The 17,095-nt window shown below is 39.0% G+C and overlaps 1 protein-coding gene across 1 annotated transcript in view; it reads right to left on the bottom strand.

Moving 5' to 3' along the window:
- Positions 1–16,430, bottom strand: part of LOC139725958 (cytochrome P450 3A14-like) — a 52,800-nt gene extending 36,370 nt beyond the window's left edge. The window contains exon 1 of the mRNA XM_071637044.1: positions 16,369–16,430. Coding sequence (XP_071493145.1) covers positions 16,369–16,430 — 62 coding nt within the window. The remainder of the gene's footprint in view (positions 1–16,368) is intronic.
- Positions 16,431–17,095: the final 665 nt, after the last annotated feature.

A 17,095-nucleotide genomic window follows, 5' to 3' on the forward strand; every position in this document is an offset into this window, starting at 1 on the left:
TGAATTCCTGATACATTAAGTAACAATATCCATTGATTTCCGATCAATTTCGACCTATAACAAAGGAATGCGCTGGCGTCAAAGTTGAAATTTCGTGTGCGCGTCTATGTGGAAATATAGCGAAAAACATGTCTTTGTTTATTTCGCCATAGCTCTTTAAAACGTCAGGTGACCCTATGTTTTTATTGCATATTACAAAAGCATATGAATTGAAAATAACGTTTCAAGTATCAATATTTCCCTAAATACATTATGACGTCATCATATCATCATCTGAAATCAAAAAAGTGGAATTAATTTTTTGAGGTACTGTTTCTGACATTCATTTGCTCGTATCTCTGTTGTTTAAGCTCAATATTATCCCAAATTCAGATATGTTGTACTTTGAACATTTGCCTTTTAAGTCCAAGTCATGGTTTTGAAATTTGATGACGTCATCATACCTTAAATTGTGATTAAAGGTAAAGATGCAAAATCGGACAAGTTTACGTGTTATGTCTATGGGAGGTGATTTTTTTTTAAACCATGCATTGACTTGACAACGTTTAAGCACCTTTATCTCAGCTGATTTTGCTTCATTTCCTCTGAAACTTAAGTATGTTGTAGCTGAGACAATAAGCTTCAGTAATCATGCATTTTATTTTTTGAAATCTCATCATCAGGTTGACAATTTTGCAGTTTAAAACTGAAAATGAGAATGGAATGTGGACAAAACGATTCCCGATTCAGCTTTCACATACATAAGTTTACGTTCCTCATATTTTCTCGCCGAGACGTATGGCCGAGTGGTTAAAGGCGTCGTCTCGGAGACGTGAGGTTGCGGGTTCGAACCCCACAAGATCACGAAACAAAATACTTAGCTATTTTACTTTTTTTCTTCAATTTTGTATTACATATTCGTCCATGTAGAAATCACGTTCGTATATAAACGCACCTATACACACACACAGACACACAGACACACACCATATCCCTCTTTTTTGTGTTGGAGACCACATTGCTTCGACTGCTGCAAAATTTTGCAGGCTGACTTTGTCAAACCGATCATAGTATGTAATGACGACGACGGAGGTGTTGTACTTTGAACAATTGTCTTTCAAGACCATGTCATTGTTCTGTACTTTGATGACGTCATCACACTGAAAATTGTGATTAAAGGCAAGGTATCAAAACCAGCCGATTATAGGCTTTATGTCTACGGCGCGTATTTTTCCCAAGTTGCCAGAAATGGCATAGCGACATCCGTCGTTACAAGGCCGCATTTCCGTCTAGCAATGCAATACATGTTCACGCGGCCACGATTGTTGAGTGGGCATTGACTTTTTCCCCCTGTAATATCTATACATTTCTTTTTTGCCTTACCATTTCCGGGGATGTCCCGTGGCCGAGTGGTTAGAGAAACGGTTTTGCATTCACGCTCAATATAACTTCAAGGTGCCTATATCACATTCTTTTCTTTGTCGATCACAGATGACCGACACCTGATGACCCCAAGCGTATCACCTAACTCGTCAGCGTGACGAGTTTCATATCTTTCTTCTTTCTTTCTGGCACATTTTGTGTCGTGAATATCTCAACATTGACATGACGGAATAACGTGACATTTTCAGTCAACATGTCTCATGACAATATCTAGCCACAATAAGGTTTTCATGACAGTAACATATCTATGACGTCATCTAGGGGCCATTTTGTGATTTTCGGACCATGTTACATGATCGATCATAACTTCATAACTAAAGGTCATTTCTGTATCATTTTCGTTGGACATAAAGTTCAGGTCACGCTCTATCTTACTTTTTAATGCTTATTACCCAGGACATCATTACGCGCGCATTAGCGCGCGTCAAAGTTTTTAAATGCTTAAAACGACTTCCCAATGGGAAATCTCGAAGTTTCAGACAATTTTAAGCGTTCCGCGCGTTCGCGTCCGTCCGCGCATTTCCGCGCGCAGTGCGCGTAAGCAACATGAAAATGCACATTTTTTGACAGATTTGGATTCCTGATATATTAAGTAACAATATCCATTGATTTCCGATCAATTTCGACCTATAACAAAGGAATGCGCTGGCGTCAAAGTTGAAATTTCGTGTGCGCGTCTATGTGGAAATATAGCGAAAAACATGTCTTTGTTTATTTCGCCATAGCTCTTTAAAACGTCAGGTGACCCTATGTTTTTATTGCATATTACAAAAGCATATGAATTGAAAATAACGATTCAAGTATCAATATTTCCCTAAATACATTATGACGTCATCATATCATCATCTGAAATCAAAAAAGTGGAATTAATTTTTTTGAGGTACTGTTTCTGACATTCATTTGCTCGTATCTCTGTTGTTTAAGCTCAATATTATCCCAAATTCAGATATGTTGTACTTTGAACATTTGCCTTTTAAGTCCAAGTCATGGTTTTGAAATTTGATGACGTCATCATACCTTAAATTGTGATTAAAGGTAAAGATGCAAAATCGGACAAGTTTACGTGTTATGTCTATGGGAGGTGATTTTTTTTAAACCATGCATTGACTTGACAACGTTTAAGCACCTCTATCTCAGCTGATTTTGCTTCATTTCCTCTGAAACTTAAGTATGTTGTAGCTGAGACAATAAGCTGCAGTAATCATGCATTTTATTTTTTGAAATCTCCTCATCAGGTTGACAATTTTGCAGTTTAAAACTGAAAATGAGAATGGAATGTGGACAAAACGATTCCCGATTCATCTTTCACATACAAAAGTTTACGCTCCTCATATTTTCTCGCCGAGACGTATGACCGAGTGGTTAAAGGCGACGTCTCAGAGACGTGAGGTTGCTGGTTCGAACCCCACAAGATCACGAAACAAAATACTTTGCTATTTTACTTTTTTTCTTCAATTTTGTATTACATATTCGTCCATGTAGAAATCACGTTCGTATATAAACGCACCTATACACACACACAGACACACAGACACACACCATATCCCTCTTTTTTGTGTTGGAGACCACATTGCTTCGACTGCTGCAAAATTTTGCAGGTTGACTTTGTCAAACCGATCATAGTATGTAATGACGACGACGGAGGTGTTGTACTTTGAACAATTGTCTTTCAAGACCATGTCATTGTTTTGTACTTTGATGACGTCATCACACTGAAAATTGTGATTAAAGGCAAGGTATCAAAACCAGCCGATTATAGGCTTTATGTCTACGGCGCGTATTTTTCCCAAGTTGCCAGAAATGGCATAGCGACATCAGTCGTTACAAGGCCGCATTTCCGTTTAGCAATGCAATACATGTTCACGCGGCCACGATTGTTGAGTGGGCATTGACTTTTTCCCCCTGTAATATCTATACATTTCTTTTTTGCCTTACCATTTCCGGGGATGTCCCGTGGCCGAGTGGTTAGAAAAACGGTTTTGCAAGCACGCTCAATATAACTTCAAGGTGCCTATATCACATTCTTTTCTTTGTCGATCACAGATGACCGACACCTGATGACCCCAAGCGTATCACCTAACTCGTCAGCGTGACGAGTTTCATATCTCGTTTTTTATTCTTCTTTCTTTCTGGACAATTTTGTGTCGTCAATATCTCAACAATGACATTACGGAATGACATGAAATTTTCAGTCAACATGTCTCATAACAATATCTAGCCACAATAAGGTTTTCATGACATTAACATATCTATGACGTCATCTAGGCGCCATTTTGTGATTTTCGGACCTTGTCACATGATAGATCATAACTTCATAACTAGATGTCATTTCTGCATCATTTTCGGTGGACATAAAGTTCAGGTCACGCTCTATCTTACTTTTTAACGCTAGTTACCCAGGTCTTCATTACGCGCGCCTACGCGCGCGTCAAAATTTTAAAAGGCTCAAAACGACTTCCCAATGGGAAATCTCGAAGTTTCAGACAATTTTAAGCGTTTCAAACATTTTCTCGCGTGCGCGTCCGTCCGCGCAATTTCACGCGCAGAGGGCGTAACCAACATGAAAATGCAATTTTTTTGACTGATTTGGATTCCTGATACTTTGAGTAACAATATCCACTGATTTCCGATCGATGTTGACCTATAACAAAGGAATGCACTGGCGTCAAAGTTGAAATTCCGCGCGCGCGTCTTTCTGCAAATATAGTGAAAAAACATGTCTTTGTTTATTTCGCCATAGCTCTTTAAATCGTCCGTTGACCCGATATTTCTATTGCATATTACAAAAGCATATGAATTGTAAATAACATTCCTAGTATCAATATTGCCAGGAAAACGCGATGAAGTGATCATATCGTCATTTTGAATAAAAAAAGTGGAATTGATTTTTTTGAGGTACTGTTTCTGACATTCATTTGCTCGTATCTCTGTTGTTTAAGCTCAATATTATCCCAAATTCACATATGTTGTCCTTTAAACATTTGCCTTTCAAGTCCATGTCATGGTTTTGAAATTTGATGACGTCATCATACTTTAAATTGTGATTAAAAGTAAAGATGCAAAATCGGACAAGTTTACGTGTTATGTCTATGGGAGGTGATTTTTTTTAAAAGCATGCATTGACTTAACAACGTTTAAGCACCTTTATCTCAGCTGATTTTGCTTCATTTCCTCTGAAACTTTAGTATGTTGTAGCTGAGACAATAAGCTGCAGTAATCATGCATTTTATTCTTTGAAATCTCCTCATCAGATTGACAATTTTGCAGTTTAAAACTGAAAATGAAAATGGAATGTGGACAAAACGATTCCTCATGTATCTTTCATATACATAAGTTTACGTTCCCCATATTTTCTCGTCGAGACGTATGGCCGAGTGGTTAAAGGCGCCGTCTCAGAGACGTGAGGTTGCGGGTTCGAACCCCACAAGATCACGAAACAATTTTTTTTTATTTTACTTTTTTTTCTTCAAATTGTATTATATATTCGTCCATGTAGAAATCACGTTCGTATATAAACGCACCTATACACACACACAGACACACACACACGCCATATCCCTCTTTTTTGTGTGTTGGAGACCACATTGCTTCGACTGCAGCAACATTTTGCAGGTTGACTTTGTCAAACCGATCATAGTATGTAATGACGACGACTGAGGTGTTGTACTTTGAACAATTGTCTTTCAAGACGATGTCATTGTTTTGTAATTTGATGACGTCATTACACTGAAAATTGTGATTAAAGGCAAGGTATCAAAACCAGCCGATTATAGGTTTTATGTCTGCGGGACGTATTTTTCCCAAGTTGCCAGAAATGGCATAGCGACCTCAGTCGTTACAAGGCCGCTTTTCCGTCTAGCAATGCAATAGATGTTCACACGGCCACGTTAGTTGAGTGGGCATTGACTTTCCCCCTGTTATATCTATACATTGTTTTTTTTTTTTTTTTGTCTTACCATTTCCGTGGATGACCCGTGGCCGAGTGGTTACAGAAACGGTTTCGCATGCACGCTCAATATAACTTCAAGGTGCCTATATCACATTCTTTTCTTTGTCGATCACAGATGACTGTCATCTGATGACCACAAGCGTATCACCTAACTCGTCCTCAATGTGACGAGTTTTCATGTCTCGTTTCTTTTTATTCTTCTTTCTTTCTGGACAATTTTGTGTCATCAATATCTCAAGAATGACATTACGGAATAACATGACATTTTCAGGGAACATGTCTCATGACAATATCTAGCCACAATAAGGTTTTCATGACAGTAACATATCTATGACGTCGTCTAGGCGCCATTTTGTGATTTTTGGACCATGTTACATGATCGATCATAACTTCATAACTAAAGGTCATTTCTGTATCATTTTTTGTGGACATAAAGTTCAGGTCACGTTCTATCTTACTTCTTTTGATGCTAATTACCTAGGACATCATTAAGTGCGCGTAAGCGCGCGTCAAAATTTTAAAAGGCTCAAAACAACTTTCCAATGGGAAATCTCGAAGTTTCAGACAATTTTATGCGTTTCAAACAATTTTGCGCGTGCGCGTCCGTCCGCGCATTTTCGCGCGCACAGCGCGTCAGCAACATGAAAATACACTTTTTTTGACAGATTTGGATTCCTGATACTTTGAGCAACAATATCCATTGATTTCTAATCGATTCCTACAAATAACAAAGCAATGCACTTGCGTCAAAGTTCAAATTTCGCCTGCGCGTCTATGTGCAAATATAGTGAAAAAACATGTCTTTGTTTATTTCGCCATAGCTCTTTAAAACGTCAGGTGACCCTATGTTTTTATTGCATATTACAAAAGCATATAAATTGGACTTGACGTTTCAAGTATCATTATTTCCATAATTACATTATGACGTCATCATATCGTCATCTGAAATCAAAAAAGTGGAATTAATTTTTTTGAGGTACTGTTTCTGACATTCATTTGCTCGTATCTCTGTTGTTTAAGCTCAATATTATCCCAAATTCAGATATGTTGTACTTTGAACATTTGCCTTTCAAGTCCATGTCATGGTTTTGAAATTTGATGACGTCATCATGCTTTAAATTGTGTTTAAAGGTAAAGACGCAAAATCGGACAAGTTTACGTGTATTGTCTATGGGAGGTGATTTTTTTAGAAACCATGCATTGACTTGACAACGTTTAAGCACCTTTATCTCAGCTGATTTTGCTTCATTTCCTCTGAAACTTATTTATGTTGTAGATGTGACAATAAGCTGCAGTAATCATGCATTTTATTCTTTGAAATCTCCTCATGAGGTTGACAATTTTGCAATTTAAAACTGAAAATGAGAATGGAATGCGGACCAAACGATTCGTGATTCATCTTTCACGTACATAAGCTTACGTTCCTCTAATTTTCTCGTCGAGACGTATGGCCGAGTGGTTAGAGGCGTCGTCTTAGAAACGTGAGGTTGCACACGTACGGGTTCGATCCTCACAAGAGCACGAAAGAAAATAATAATTTTTTTTTTAACTTTTTTTCTTCAATGGAGTACTACACCTTCGTCCATGTAGAAATCACGTTTGCATGTAAACACACCTATACGCACACACTCACACAGTATACCTTTGTTTTGCGTTGGAGACTGCATTACTTCGTCTGCTGCAAAATTATAGTTTTGCAGGTTGGGCTTTTCAAACTGATACAGTATACTGTAACAAAATGAAATTTGTTCATATCAATTCAGTAACACAATGTAGTCGTGGTTACTTTGTGCTGATTTATACATGTAACAAGCTATACATTGTAAAAAAGGTATTCAGTCTTCTGTATTGATGATTATTTGTCAATTAGTGGTTTTTGTGGAGTTTCAGATAGTGATAAAAAGTATGGATGATAAGTGCAGCGATAATTCCTATAGTTAGTTCAAAGCTGTGTTACAGATGTTTGATACATACATTTAGCATTGTGTGTGTGTATATACGTGTGTATACAGGTTGGCCATATGACACATTCTAGACAATTACTCTTAATTGATTAGCAAACGTGATCAGCTATGGAACTGAATATGGTACTAATGTATGATGTTAATGATTCTAATTAAACTGTGACGAGTTTAAAGGGATAGCGTAACTGTGTGTAAAAATAAGGCAATTATAAGGATATTTTAGGGCAATTTGATAACCATGCCTATAATAATTTCATACAGGTACTAATGCCTCCCTCATATTCATGTGATAGATCGTCATGTCAATAGCAAACTGACAACGTATGATGAATGTGTTATATATTGAACAACTGTCTTTCAAGTCCATAACGTTCCCCATATTTTCCCGTCGAGACGTGTCGCCGAGTGGTTAAAGGCGACGTCTCAGAGACGTGAGGTTGCGGGTTCGAACCTCACAAGATCACGAAACAAAATACTTAGCTACTTTACTGTTTTTTTTTCTTCAATTTTGTATTACATATTCGTCCATGTAGAAATCACGTTCGTATATAAACGCACCTATACACACACACAGACACACACACACGCCATATCCCTCTTTTTTGTGTGTTGGAGACCACATTGCTTCGACTGCAGCAAAATTTTGCAGGTTGACTTTGTCAAACCGATCATAGTATGTAATGACGACGACTGAGGTGTTGTACTTTGAACAATTTTCTTTCAAGACCATGTCATTGTTTTGTAATTTGATGACGTCATTACACTGAAAATTGTGATTAAAGGCAAGGTATCAAAACCAGCCGATTATAGGTTTTATGTCTGCGGGACGTATTTTTCCCAAGTTGCCAGAAATGGTATAGCGACCTCAGTCGTTACAAGGCCGCTTTTCCGTCTAGCAATGCAATAGATGTTCACACGGCCGCGTTAGTTGAGTGGGCATTGACTTTCCCCCCGTTATATCTATACATTGTTGTTGTTTTTCTGTCTTACCATTTCCGTGGATGACCCGTGGCCGAGTGGTTACAGAAACGGTTTCGCATGCACGCTCAATATAACTTCAAGGTGCCTATATCACATTCTTTTCTTTGTCGATCACAGATGACTGTCATCTGATGACCACAAGCGTATCACCTAACTCGTCCTCAATGTGACGAGTTTTCATGTCTCGTTAGGTGATACGCTTTTAGCGTATCACCTATTGTGTTTGTCAAAATCTTCCTTTCTTTCTTTTTATTCTTCTTTCTTTCTGGCACATTTTGTGTCGTGAATATCTCAACATTGACATGACGGAATAACATGACATTTTCAGTCAACATGTCTCATGTCAATATCTAGCCACAATAAGGTTTTCATGACAGTAACGTATCTATGACGTCATCTAGGCGCCATTTTGTGATTTTCGGACATGTTACATGATCGATCATAACTTCATAACTAAAGGACATTTCTGTATCATATTCGGTGGACATAAAGTTCAGGTCACGCTCTATCTTACTTTTTAATGCTTATTACCTAGGACATCATTACGCGCGCGTAAGCGCGCGTCAAAGTTTTTAAATGCTTAAAACGACTTCCCAATGGGAAATCTCGAAGTTTCAGACAATTTTAAGCGTTCCGCGCGTTCGCGTCCGTCCGCGCATTTCCGCGCGCAGTGCGCGTAAGCAACATGAAAATGCACATTTCTTGACAGATTTGGATTCCTGATACATTAAGTAACAATATCCATTGATTTCCGATCAATTTCGACTTATAACAAAGGAATGCGCTGGCGTCAAAGTTGAAATTTCTTGTGCGCGTCTATGTGGAAATATAGCGAAAAACATGTCTTTGTTTATTTCGCCATAGCTCTTTAAAACGTCAGGTGACCCTATGTTTTTATTGCATATTACAAAAGCATATGAATTGAAAATAACGTTTCAAGTATCAATATTTCCCTAAATACATTATGACGTCATCATATCATCATCTGAAATCAAAAAAGTGGAATTAATTTTTTTGAGGTACTGTTTCTGACATTCATTTGCTCGTATCTCTGTTGTTTAAGCTCAATATTATCCCAAATTCAGATATGTTGTACTTTGAACAATTGCCTTTTAAGTCCAAGTCATGGTTTTGAAATTTGATGACGTCATCATACCTTAAATTGTGATTAAAGGTAAAGATGCAAAATCGGACAAGTTTACGTGTAATGTCTATGGGAGGTGATTTTTTTTTAAACCATGCATTGACTTGACAACGTTTAAGCACATTTATCTCAGCTGATTTTGCTTCATTTCCTCTGAAACTTAAGTATGTTGTAGCTGAGACAATAAGCTTCAGTAATCATGCATTTTATTTTTTGAAATCTCATCATCAGGTTGACAATTTTGCAGTTTAAAACTGAAAATGAGAATGGAATGTGGACAAAACGATTCCCGATTCAGCTTTCACATACATAAGTTTACGTTCCTCATATTTTCTAGCCGAGACGTATGGCCGAGTGGTTAAAGGCGACGTCTCAGAGACGTGAAGTTGCGGGTTCGAACCCCACAAGATCACGAAACAAAATACACTGTACTTAGCTATTTTACTTTTTTTTCAATTTTGTATCACATATTCGTCCATGCAGAAATCACGTTCGTATATAAACGCACCTATACACACACACAGACACACAGACACACACCATATCCCTCTTTTTTGTGTTGAAGACCACATTGCTTCGACTGCTGCAAAATTTTGCAGGCTGACTTTGTCAAACCGATCATAGTATGTAATGACGACGACGGAGGTGTTGTACTTTGAACAATTGTCTTTCAAGACCATGTCATTGTTTTGTACTTTGATGACGTCATCACATTGAAAATTGTGATTAAAGGCAAGGTATCAAAACCAGCCGATTATAGGCTTTATGTCTACGGCGCGTATTTTTCCCAAGTTGCCAGAAATGGCATAGCGACATCAGTCGTTACAAGGCCGCATTTCTGTCTAGCAATGCAATACATGTTCACACTGCCACGATTGTTGAGTGGGCATTGACTTTTCCCCCTGTAATATCTATACATTTCTTTTTTCCCTTACCATTTCCGGGGATGTCCCGTGGCCGAGTGGTTACAGAAACGGTTTTGCATGCACGCTCAATATAACTTCAAGGTGCCTATATCACATTCTTTTCTTTGTCGATCACAGATGACCGACACCTGATGACCCCAAGCGTATCACCTAACTCGTCAGCGTGACGAGTTTCATATCTCGTTTCTTTTTATTCTTCTTTCTTTCTGGACAATTTTGTGTCATCAATATCTCAAGAATGACATTACGGAATAACATGACATTTTCAGGGAACATGTCTCATGACAAAATCTAGCCACAATAAGGTTTTCATGACAGTAACATATCTATGACGTCATCTAGGCGCCATTTTGTGATTTTCGGACCATGTTACATGATCGATCATAACTTCATATCTAAAGGTCATGTCTGTATCATTTTCGGCGGACATTAAGTTCAGGTCACGCTCTATCATACATTTTAATGCTAATTACCTAAGACATTATTACGCGCGCGTACGCGCGCGTCAAACTTTTAAAAGGCTCAAAACAACTTACCAATGGGAAATCTCGAAGTTTCAGACAATTTTAAGCGTTTCGCGCGTTCGCGTCCGTCCGCACATTTTCGCGCGTAGTGCGCGTAAGCAAACTGAAAATGCACATTTTTTGACAGATTTGGATTCCTGATACATTAAGTAACAATATCCATTGATTTCCGATCAATTTTGACCTATAACAAAGGAATGCGTTGGCGTCAAAGTTGAAATTTCGTGTGCGCGTCTTTGTGCAAATATAGCGAAAAACATGTCTTTGTTTATTTCGCCATAGCTCTTTAAAACGTCTGGTTACCCTATGTTTTTATTGCATATTACAAAAACATATGAATTGGAAATAACGTTTCAAGTATTAATATTTCCATAATTACATTATGACGTCATCATATCATCATCTGAAATCAAAAAAGTGGAATTAATTTTTTTGAGGTACTGTTTCTGACATTCATTTGCTCGTATCTCTGTTGTTTAAGCTCAATATTATCCCAAATTCAGATATGTTGTACTTTGAACATTTGCCTTTCAGGTCCATGTCATGGTTTTGAAATTTAATGACGTCATCATACTTTAAATTGTGATTAAAGGTAAAGACGCAAAATCGGACAAGTTTACGTGTTATGTCTATGGGAGGGGATCTTTTTTAAAACCATGCATTGACTTGACAACGTTTAAGCACCTTTATCTCAGCTGATTTTGCTTCATTTCCTCTGAAACTTTAGTATGTTGTAGCTGAGACAATAAGCTGCAGTAATCATGCATTTTATTTTTTGAAATCTCATCATCAGGTTGACAATTTTGCAGTTTAAAACTGAAAATGAGAATGGAATGTGGACAAAACGATTCCCGATTCAGCTTTCACATACATAAGTTTACGTTCCTCATATTTTCTCGCCGAGACGTATGGCCGAGCGGTTAAAGGCGACGTCTCAGAGACGTGAGGTTGCGGGTTCGAACCCCGCAAGATCACGAAACAAAATACTTAGCTATTTTACTTTTTTTCTTCAATTTTGTATTACATATTCGTCCATGTAGAAATCACGTTCGTATATAAACGCACCTATACACACACACAGACACACAGACACACACCATATCCCTCTTTTTTGTGTTGGAGACCACATTGCTTCGACTGCTGCAAAACTTTGCAGGCTGACTTTGTCAAACCGATCATAGTATGTAATGACGACGACTGAGGTGTTGTACTTTGAAAAAATGTCTTTCAAGACCATGTCATTGTTTTGTACTTTGATGACGTCATCACACTGAAAATTGTGATTAAAGACAAGGTATCAAAACCAGCCGATTATAGGCTTTATGTCTACGGCGCGTATTTTTCCCAAGTTGCCAGAAATGGCATAGCGACATCAGTCGTTACAAGGCCTCATTTCCGTCTAGCAATGCAATACATGTTCACGCGGCCACGATTGTTGAGTGGGCATTGACTTTTTCTCCCTGTCATATCTATACATTTCTTTTTTGCCTTACCATTTCCGGGGATGTCCCGTGGCCGAGTGGTTAGAGAAACGGTTTTGCATGCACGCTCAATATAACTTCAAGGTGCCTATATCACATTCTTTTCTTTGTCGATCACAGATGACCGACACCTGATGACCCCAAGCGTATCACCTAACTCGTCAGCGTGACGAGTTTCATATCTCGTGTTTTGTTTGTTTTTCTCTTTGAAATGCCATGGGGGTGCTGTCAAGGGGATCCCAACGCAGCACCGGCCAGCCAGGGGGAGGTGTACAGCACTTAAATGGCCGAAACACTGGTGATCCCTGGTGTGCTGCTGACGACCCATGGCATTTGCGGAGTTAACATCTTTCCGTTTATTTTCCTCCTACGTACTTACTTGGAAGAAATTGCTTCGGAGACAGAATAAGTTCGAGATCACTGTTCGTTCCCGATTGTGTTTGCGACATTTCGACAGAGATCAAATAAAGAAAAAAGATGGGCATTCCATGACGATATACTGTATATCCAGGTGGGTGAATATTTTCCAGCATATTTTCAGCGTATGCAGAGATGACTGATCTGTGATGTGCACATCGATCGCATGATCAAGCAGTACGTTGTACCGGTATGTGTTAGCTTATGCGCTGCGTGCAGTGGTGCATGCTAATGCAAGGCCGGCCGCCGGCGGGGACTACAGTGTACGAGTATGACAGGCCTGGCCACTCGCTGGCTCGGGCGGTACAGCGGCCTACTGTATAGCCAGGTGCCCGCACCTCGTCAGGGGCCCGAATACCGTCACCCCGCTTAAAATCGTTTTGAGCGCACTGAACAAAAATGTATGCCCGGGACTGTGTTCTGTACGCTTGAAACTTAGCAGGACTACCACAACCAAGCAAACTGTGGTGAAAACCGAACAGTTTTTCGCGAAAATCTGAAATTTTAATAGGGCTATAGGAGTACGTGTTATATGTCACCCGCACGCATCTTTTACGTGTATGTCTATGGGAACATCACGGTCACCCGCACACGTCTTTTACGTGCTAAGTCTATGGGAGAGCGGGTGACGAGTTGCGGGCCCCTTCCTTAGCGCGCAACTTTTTCGCATCGTTCGCCTTTGACGACGATAGCTGCAAATTTTCAATATCGATCAGTGAACTTGTGATTCCATTGGAATTTTCAGCATTTTTCCTGTATGTGAGTTGGATTTCAAAGAATTTCAGTGGCGAAATGTGATTCAATTATGGGCAAACGTTAACTATGACGAGGTGCGGGTCACCCAAGTAATACTAGTACTAGTATCCGTGGTCGGCGCTGCGCTATAGGTAAGGTACACGTACGCGTACGCTAGCGTTGTGCAAATTATGCCCCGCGCCGGAAGTGCCCTTGCTACCAAGTGCACTAAATCTTGACGAAAAAGCCACATCCGGGTACTTTTTACGTCACTGGCGATAGCGAGAATTTAAGAGCGCTAACAGGGAGGCTTAACTGATTTGAATGACAACAACCAACACAGCAGCAAAGGGCACACAAACAAAATAGAAGGAAATTTCAATGGACTTATGCATGATGAAAGAGCAGAGCTGTAGAGCAAGTAGTGCCCTATGGTGTCTGGAGAATTGCAGATATGGCATATGCCAGGAGGATGTTTATGGATTAAATAATCATTTTATAGACGAGCACAACCCATCCTTAGTCGATGAATGATGATTTCGTCACGACGGCAAGTGCAATTGATGGGGAAAAGTTGTTTGACATCATTGTGAATAGAATATAAATTGCGACCATGTTGTTGTTGTTGTTTTGTGTTTAGTGGCGTTTTGCATTCTCTTTAGAATAAATGCACGCCAAACACTGCCCTATAAATATCCTTTCCTTTTCTAATTTTTTCCCCACAAAAAGGTCAAATATTTTAATGAGAGTCCTTGGTCAGCTGTCGGTACGTCGATCTATTTGCCTGCTTAAAAGTATATCTTCTGGCCGATCCGGCTCATTGTCTCGAGCAGACTTCTCGGCCGTTATTAACGACCTAGGCCCCTCCGATATGCAGGCAGTAGAGTCCGATGCTTACCAACACAGGAACCTCAATCGTGTCAGTTGGTTCGATTCAGAGCCAAACAAATCAAACAAACAATGTTAATAGGATACAAATATATATGACAATCAAAATTACGCTCTTGACTAAAGTAAGCAATCTCCGGGCTGTGGTGCGCATGCATTGCCTCTGAAGAATATGCCTTGAGGCACAGTTAGTGTAGACTATATAACATAAAGGCTTATCTAAATCCTTTGTGATCTTTTGACATATGTATAATACTAAACACTTGCTAGAGCTCTTTGGTATACTGAGTTGGATGAAGTTAATAACCTTTGAATGCTGTTCTCATGAGGGATTTTTTTTTTTTGTTTCAGCAAAGCATCATATGAATGGGTATTATATCTGGTGCAGAACCTAAGGAAATGTTCAACTGTTTCTGGGACTTTACAATATTCACATATGCCTGACATATGTTGGTTTATTTTGAACAAAATTAATTGTCTTTCAAACCCAAGTTCCCCATTATGAGGCAATGTACAATTGTCTCAGCCCTTCTGTCATTCAAAGTGCACGAATAGGTCTGAGAAACCTTTCGTTGAACATATTTGAGGGAGGAGTTTTTTTCCTCCCATTTAATTTGCCTTTTTGCAATATAATACATTTCAAGGTTTTATTAAATTCATATTTATTTAACTTGTTATTCACTTGTAAAGAAACATTTTGTAAAGCCTTTTTGCTGCTTTATCTGCCACTTCATTTCTTGTTATTCCACTACAGTGTCCAGGAATGCATTCCAAATTTACTAATATACCCTTAGAATATGAATTAGTGCAGAAAGTTAATATTCTATTTTCTGTAACAAAACTTTCTTTTCTTTGACATCGTATGGCTTGAAGGGCACTGAGCGAATCACTGAAAATAACTACTCCTGTTTGAAGTGCTGGTAATTGATCAATCCAATGCAGAGCTAACATGCTAGCCGCCAATTCAGCTCTATAAATAGATGTTTGGTTCTGCATTCTTTTACTCTGAATATATTCATACGCTGGCACATAAAATGAATAGTGATTTAGAGCCATCTGTATATGTATATATATATATATATATATATATATGTGAGTTATGAATTTTTGAAGTTTCTGCTCAGTCACGGCTGGATCAAAAGACTACTACAGACTCATGTACGTAGAAACAACATCCTCCTCTGATTTGTGTTGTTCTATTTTTTAACAAACAAATATAATTTGGAATCTGCACAACATTATCATCATTAAACCATGTCTCTTGTGCACATATTTATTGTATAATATCAGTTTTATCTTTACTTAAAAGTTGTATCAATACTTGTCCATGTCCTCTCATCCCCTCAGCATTCCATTGGAGAACGAGGAAGACCGACATATAAAAACTAGCAAGTTTCCCCAACATCATAGCTGTCTTGTCCAAGAAGTTTACCGGCTGCTGTTTTGATTAGAAGACAAATTTCATCCTCTGATTTGTCTTTCATGAGATTCATAATCAAAATAACAATGAAATCAATCAACTCCTTGTCTGTAGCTTGAGCTATAAAGATTAATTACACCCAACCTGTTTTCGGCAGGTCCCTCTGCTTCTGTTGTTAACTTTTGCAGAGGTTGAGCGGGGTTTTTGCTTTGGTTAGGAGTCGATGCAAACGGTCATGTGGGTTTTGGTGGGGAGTTATTCACTTCCGCTGCATGCTGGGTATGACTTACGGGTTGACTTGCCCGAGTGGTAACGTGCTTCATTTCTTTCACTGCAGGCTGAGATATGGGCAGTGTATCTCCTTATATACCCTTTGCTCATGTTCTCGTCATTTAAGGATGGCTTGTGCGCAAGTTAAGTTGTTCACTACTTTCAATTTTTGTATCTCTTTAACGTTTCTATTAAACCGCTCGGTATCCGCTGTATGCGGCTGAGTGGTTTTCTTCACAATTAATACATTCTGGCGTATCCTTCTGGGGGCATTCTTCGAATGTATGCGGGCCGCCGCATCTTAGGCATCTTTGTTTTGCTTTACAATTTGCAATTGTGTGCCCAAATCTTTGGCACTGGAAGCACCTGAGTACTGGAGGAATATATTGTTTGACCTGGAATTTCTGAAAGCATAAAACAATGTCTTGGGGTAGTGTTGTTGCTTCAATGAATAGTATGACAGTGTTGTTGCTTCAATGTATAGTATGACACTGCAGCGTGACGGGATGCGCTTCGTTTCTCCGTTCCCTGAGGTTTTGGGGTTTTTGCGTATTCTTTTGTTCCTTTCTCATTATTCTCATTATACTTTTTGCTCTTTCAATTCCATCTGAATTTCTGTCTCAGACATTTCCGTAGGGATCCCAGATATTACTCCTCTCACCGTGTACATTTGATCTTGTGCTTTTACTGGCAGGGTACCGATCGTTTGAAGTTCCATCAGTTTTCTGAACTGTTTCTCATTTCTGCATTTCACCATAATGCCATTTCGCGTCGGCTTAACAAATTGTGGTGGAGAGCCACAACAGGTATGGATAGCTTTGGCTACCGTATCCAGGCTTGTGTTTGTCAAAGTCTTTTTCTTGTCTACTGGACATATGTGACCGTGCACCTCAAAACGAACATAAAGTCGCACACACTGATTTTGCGTGAGGACTGAAAATGGGTGAAATGGGCCAACCTAGCTGAACTTGACT

This window comes from Diadema antillarum, unplaced genomic scaffold (genome assembly GCF_040938485.1).
Source record: "Diadema antillarum isolate AM-2024a unplaced genomic scaffold, OU_Dant_1.0 scf00000017, whole genome shotgun sequence".
NCBI lineage: Eukaryota > Metazoa > Echinodermata > Echinoidea > Diadematoida > Diadematidae > Diadema > Diadema antillarum.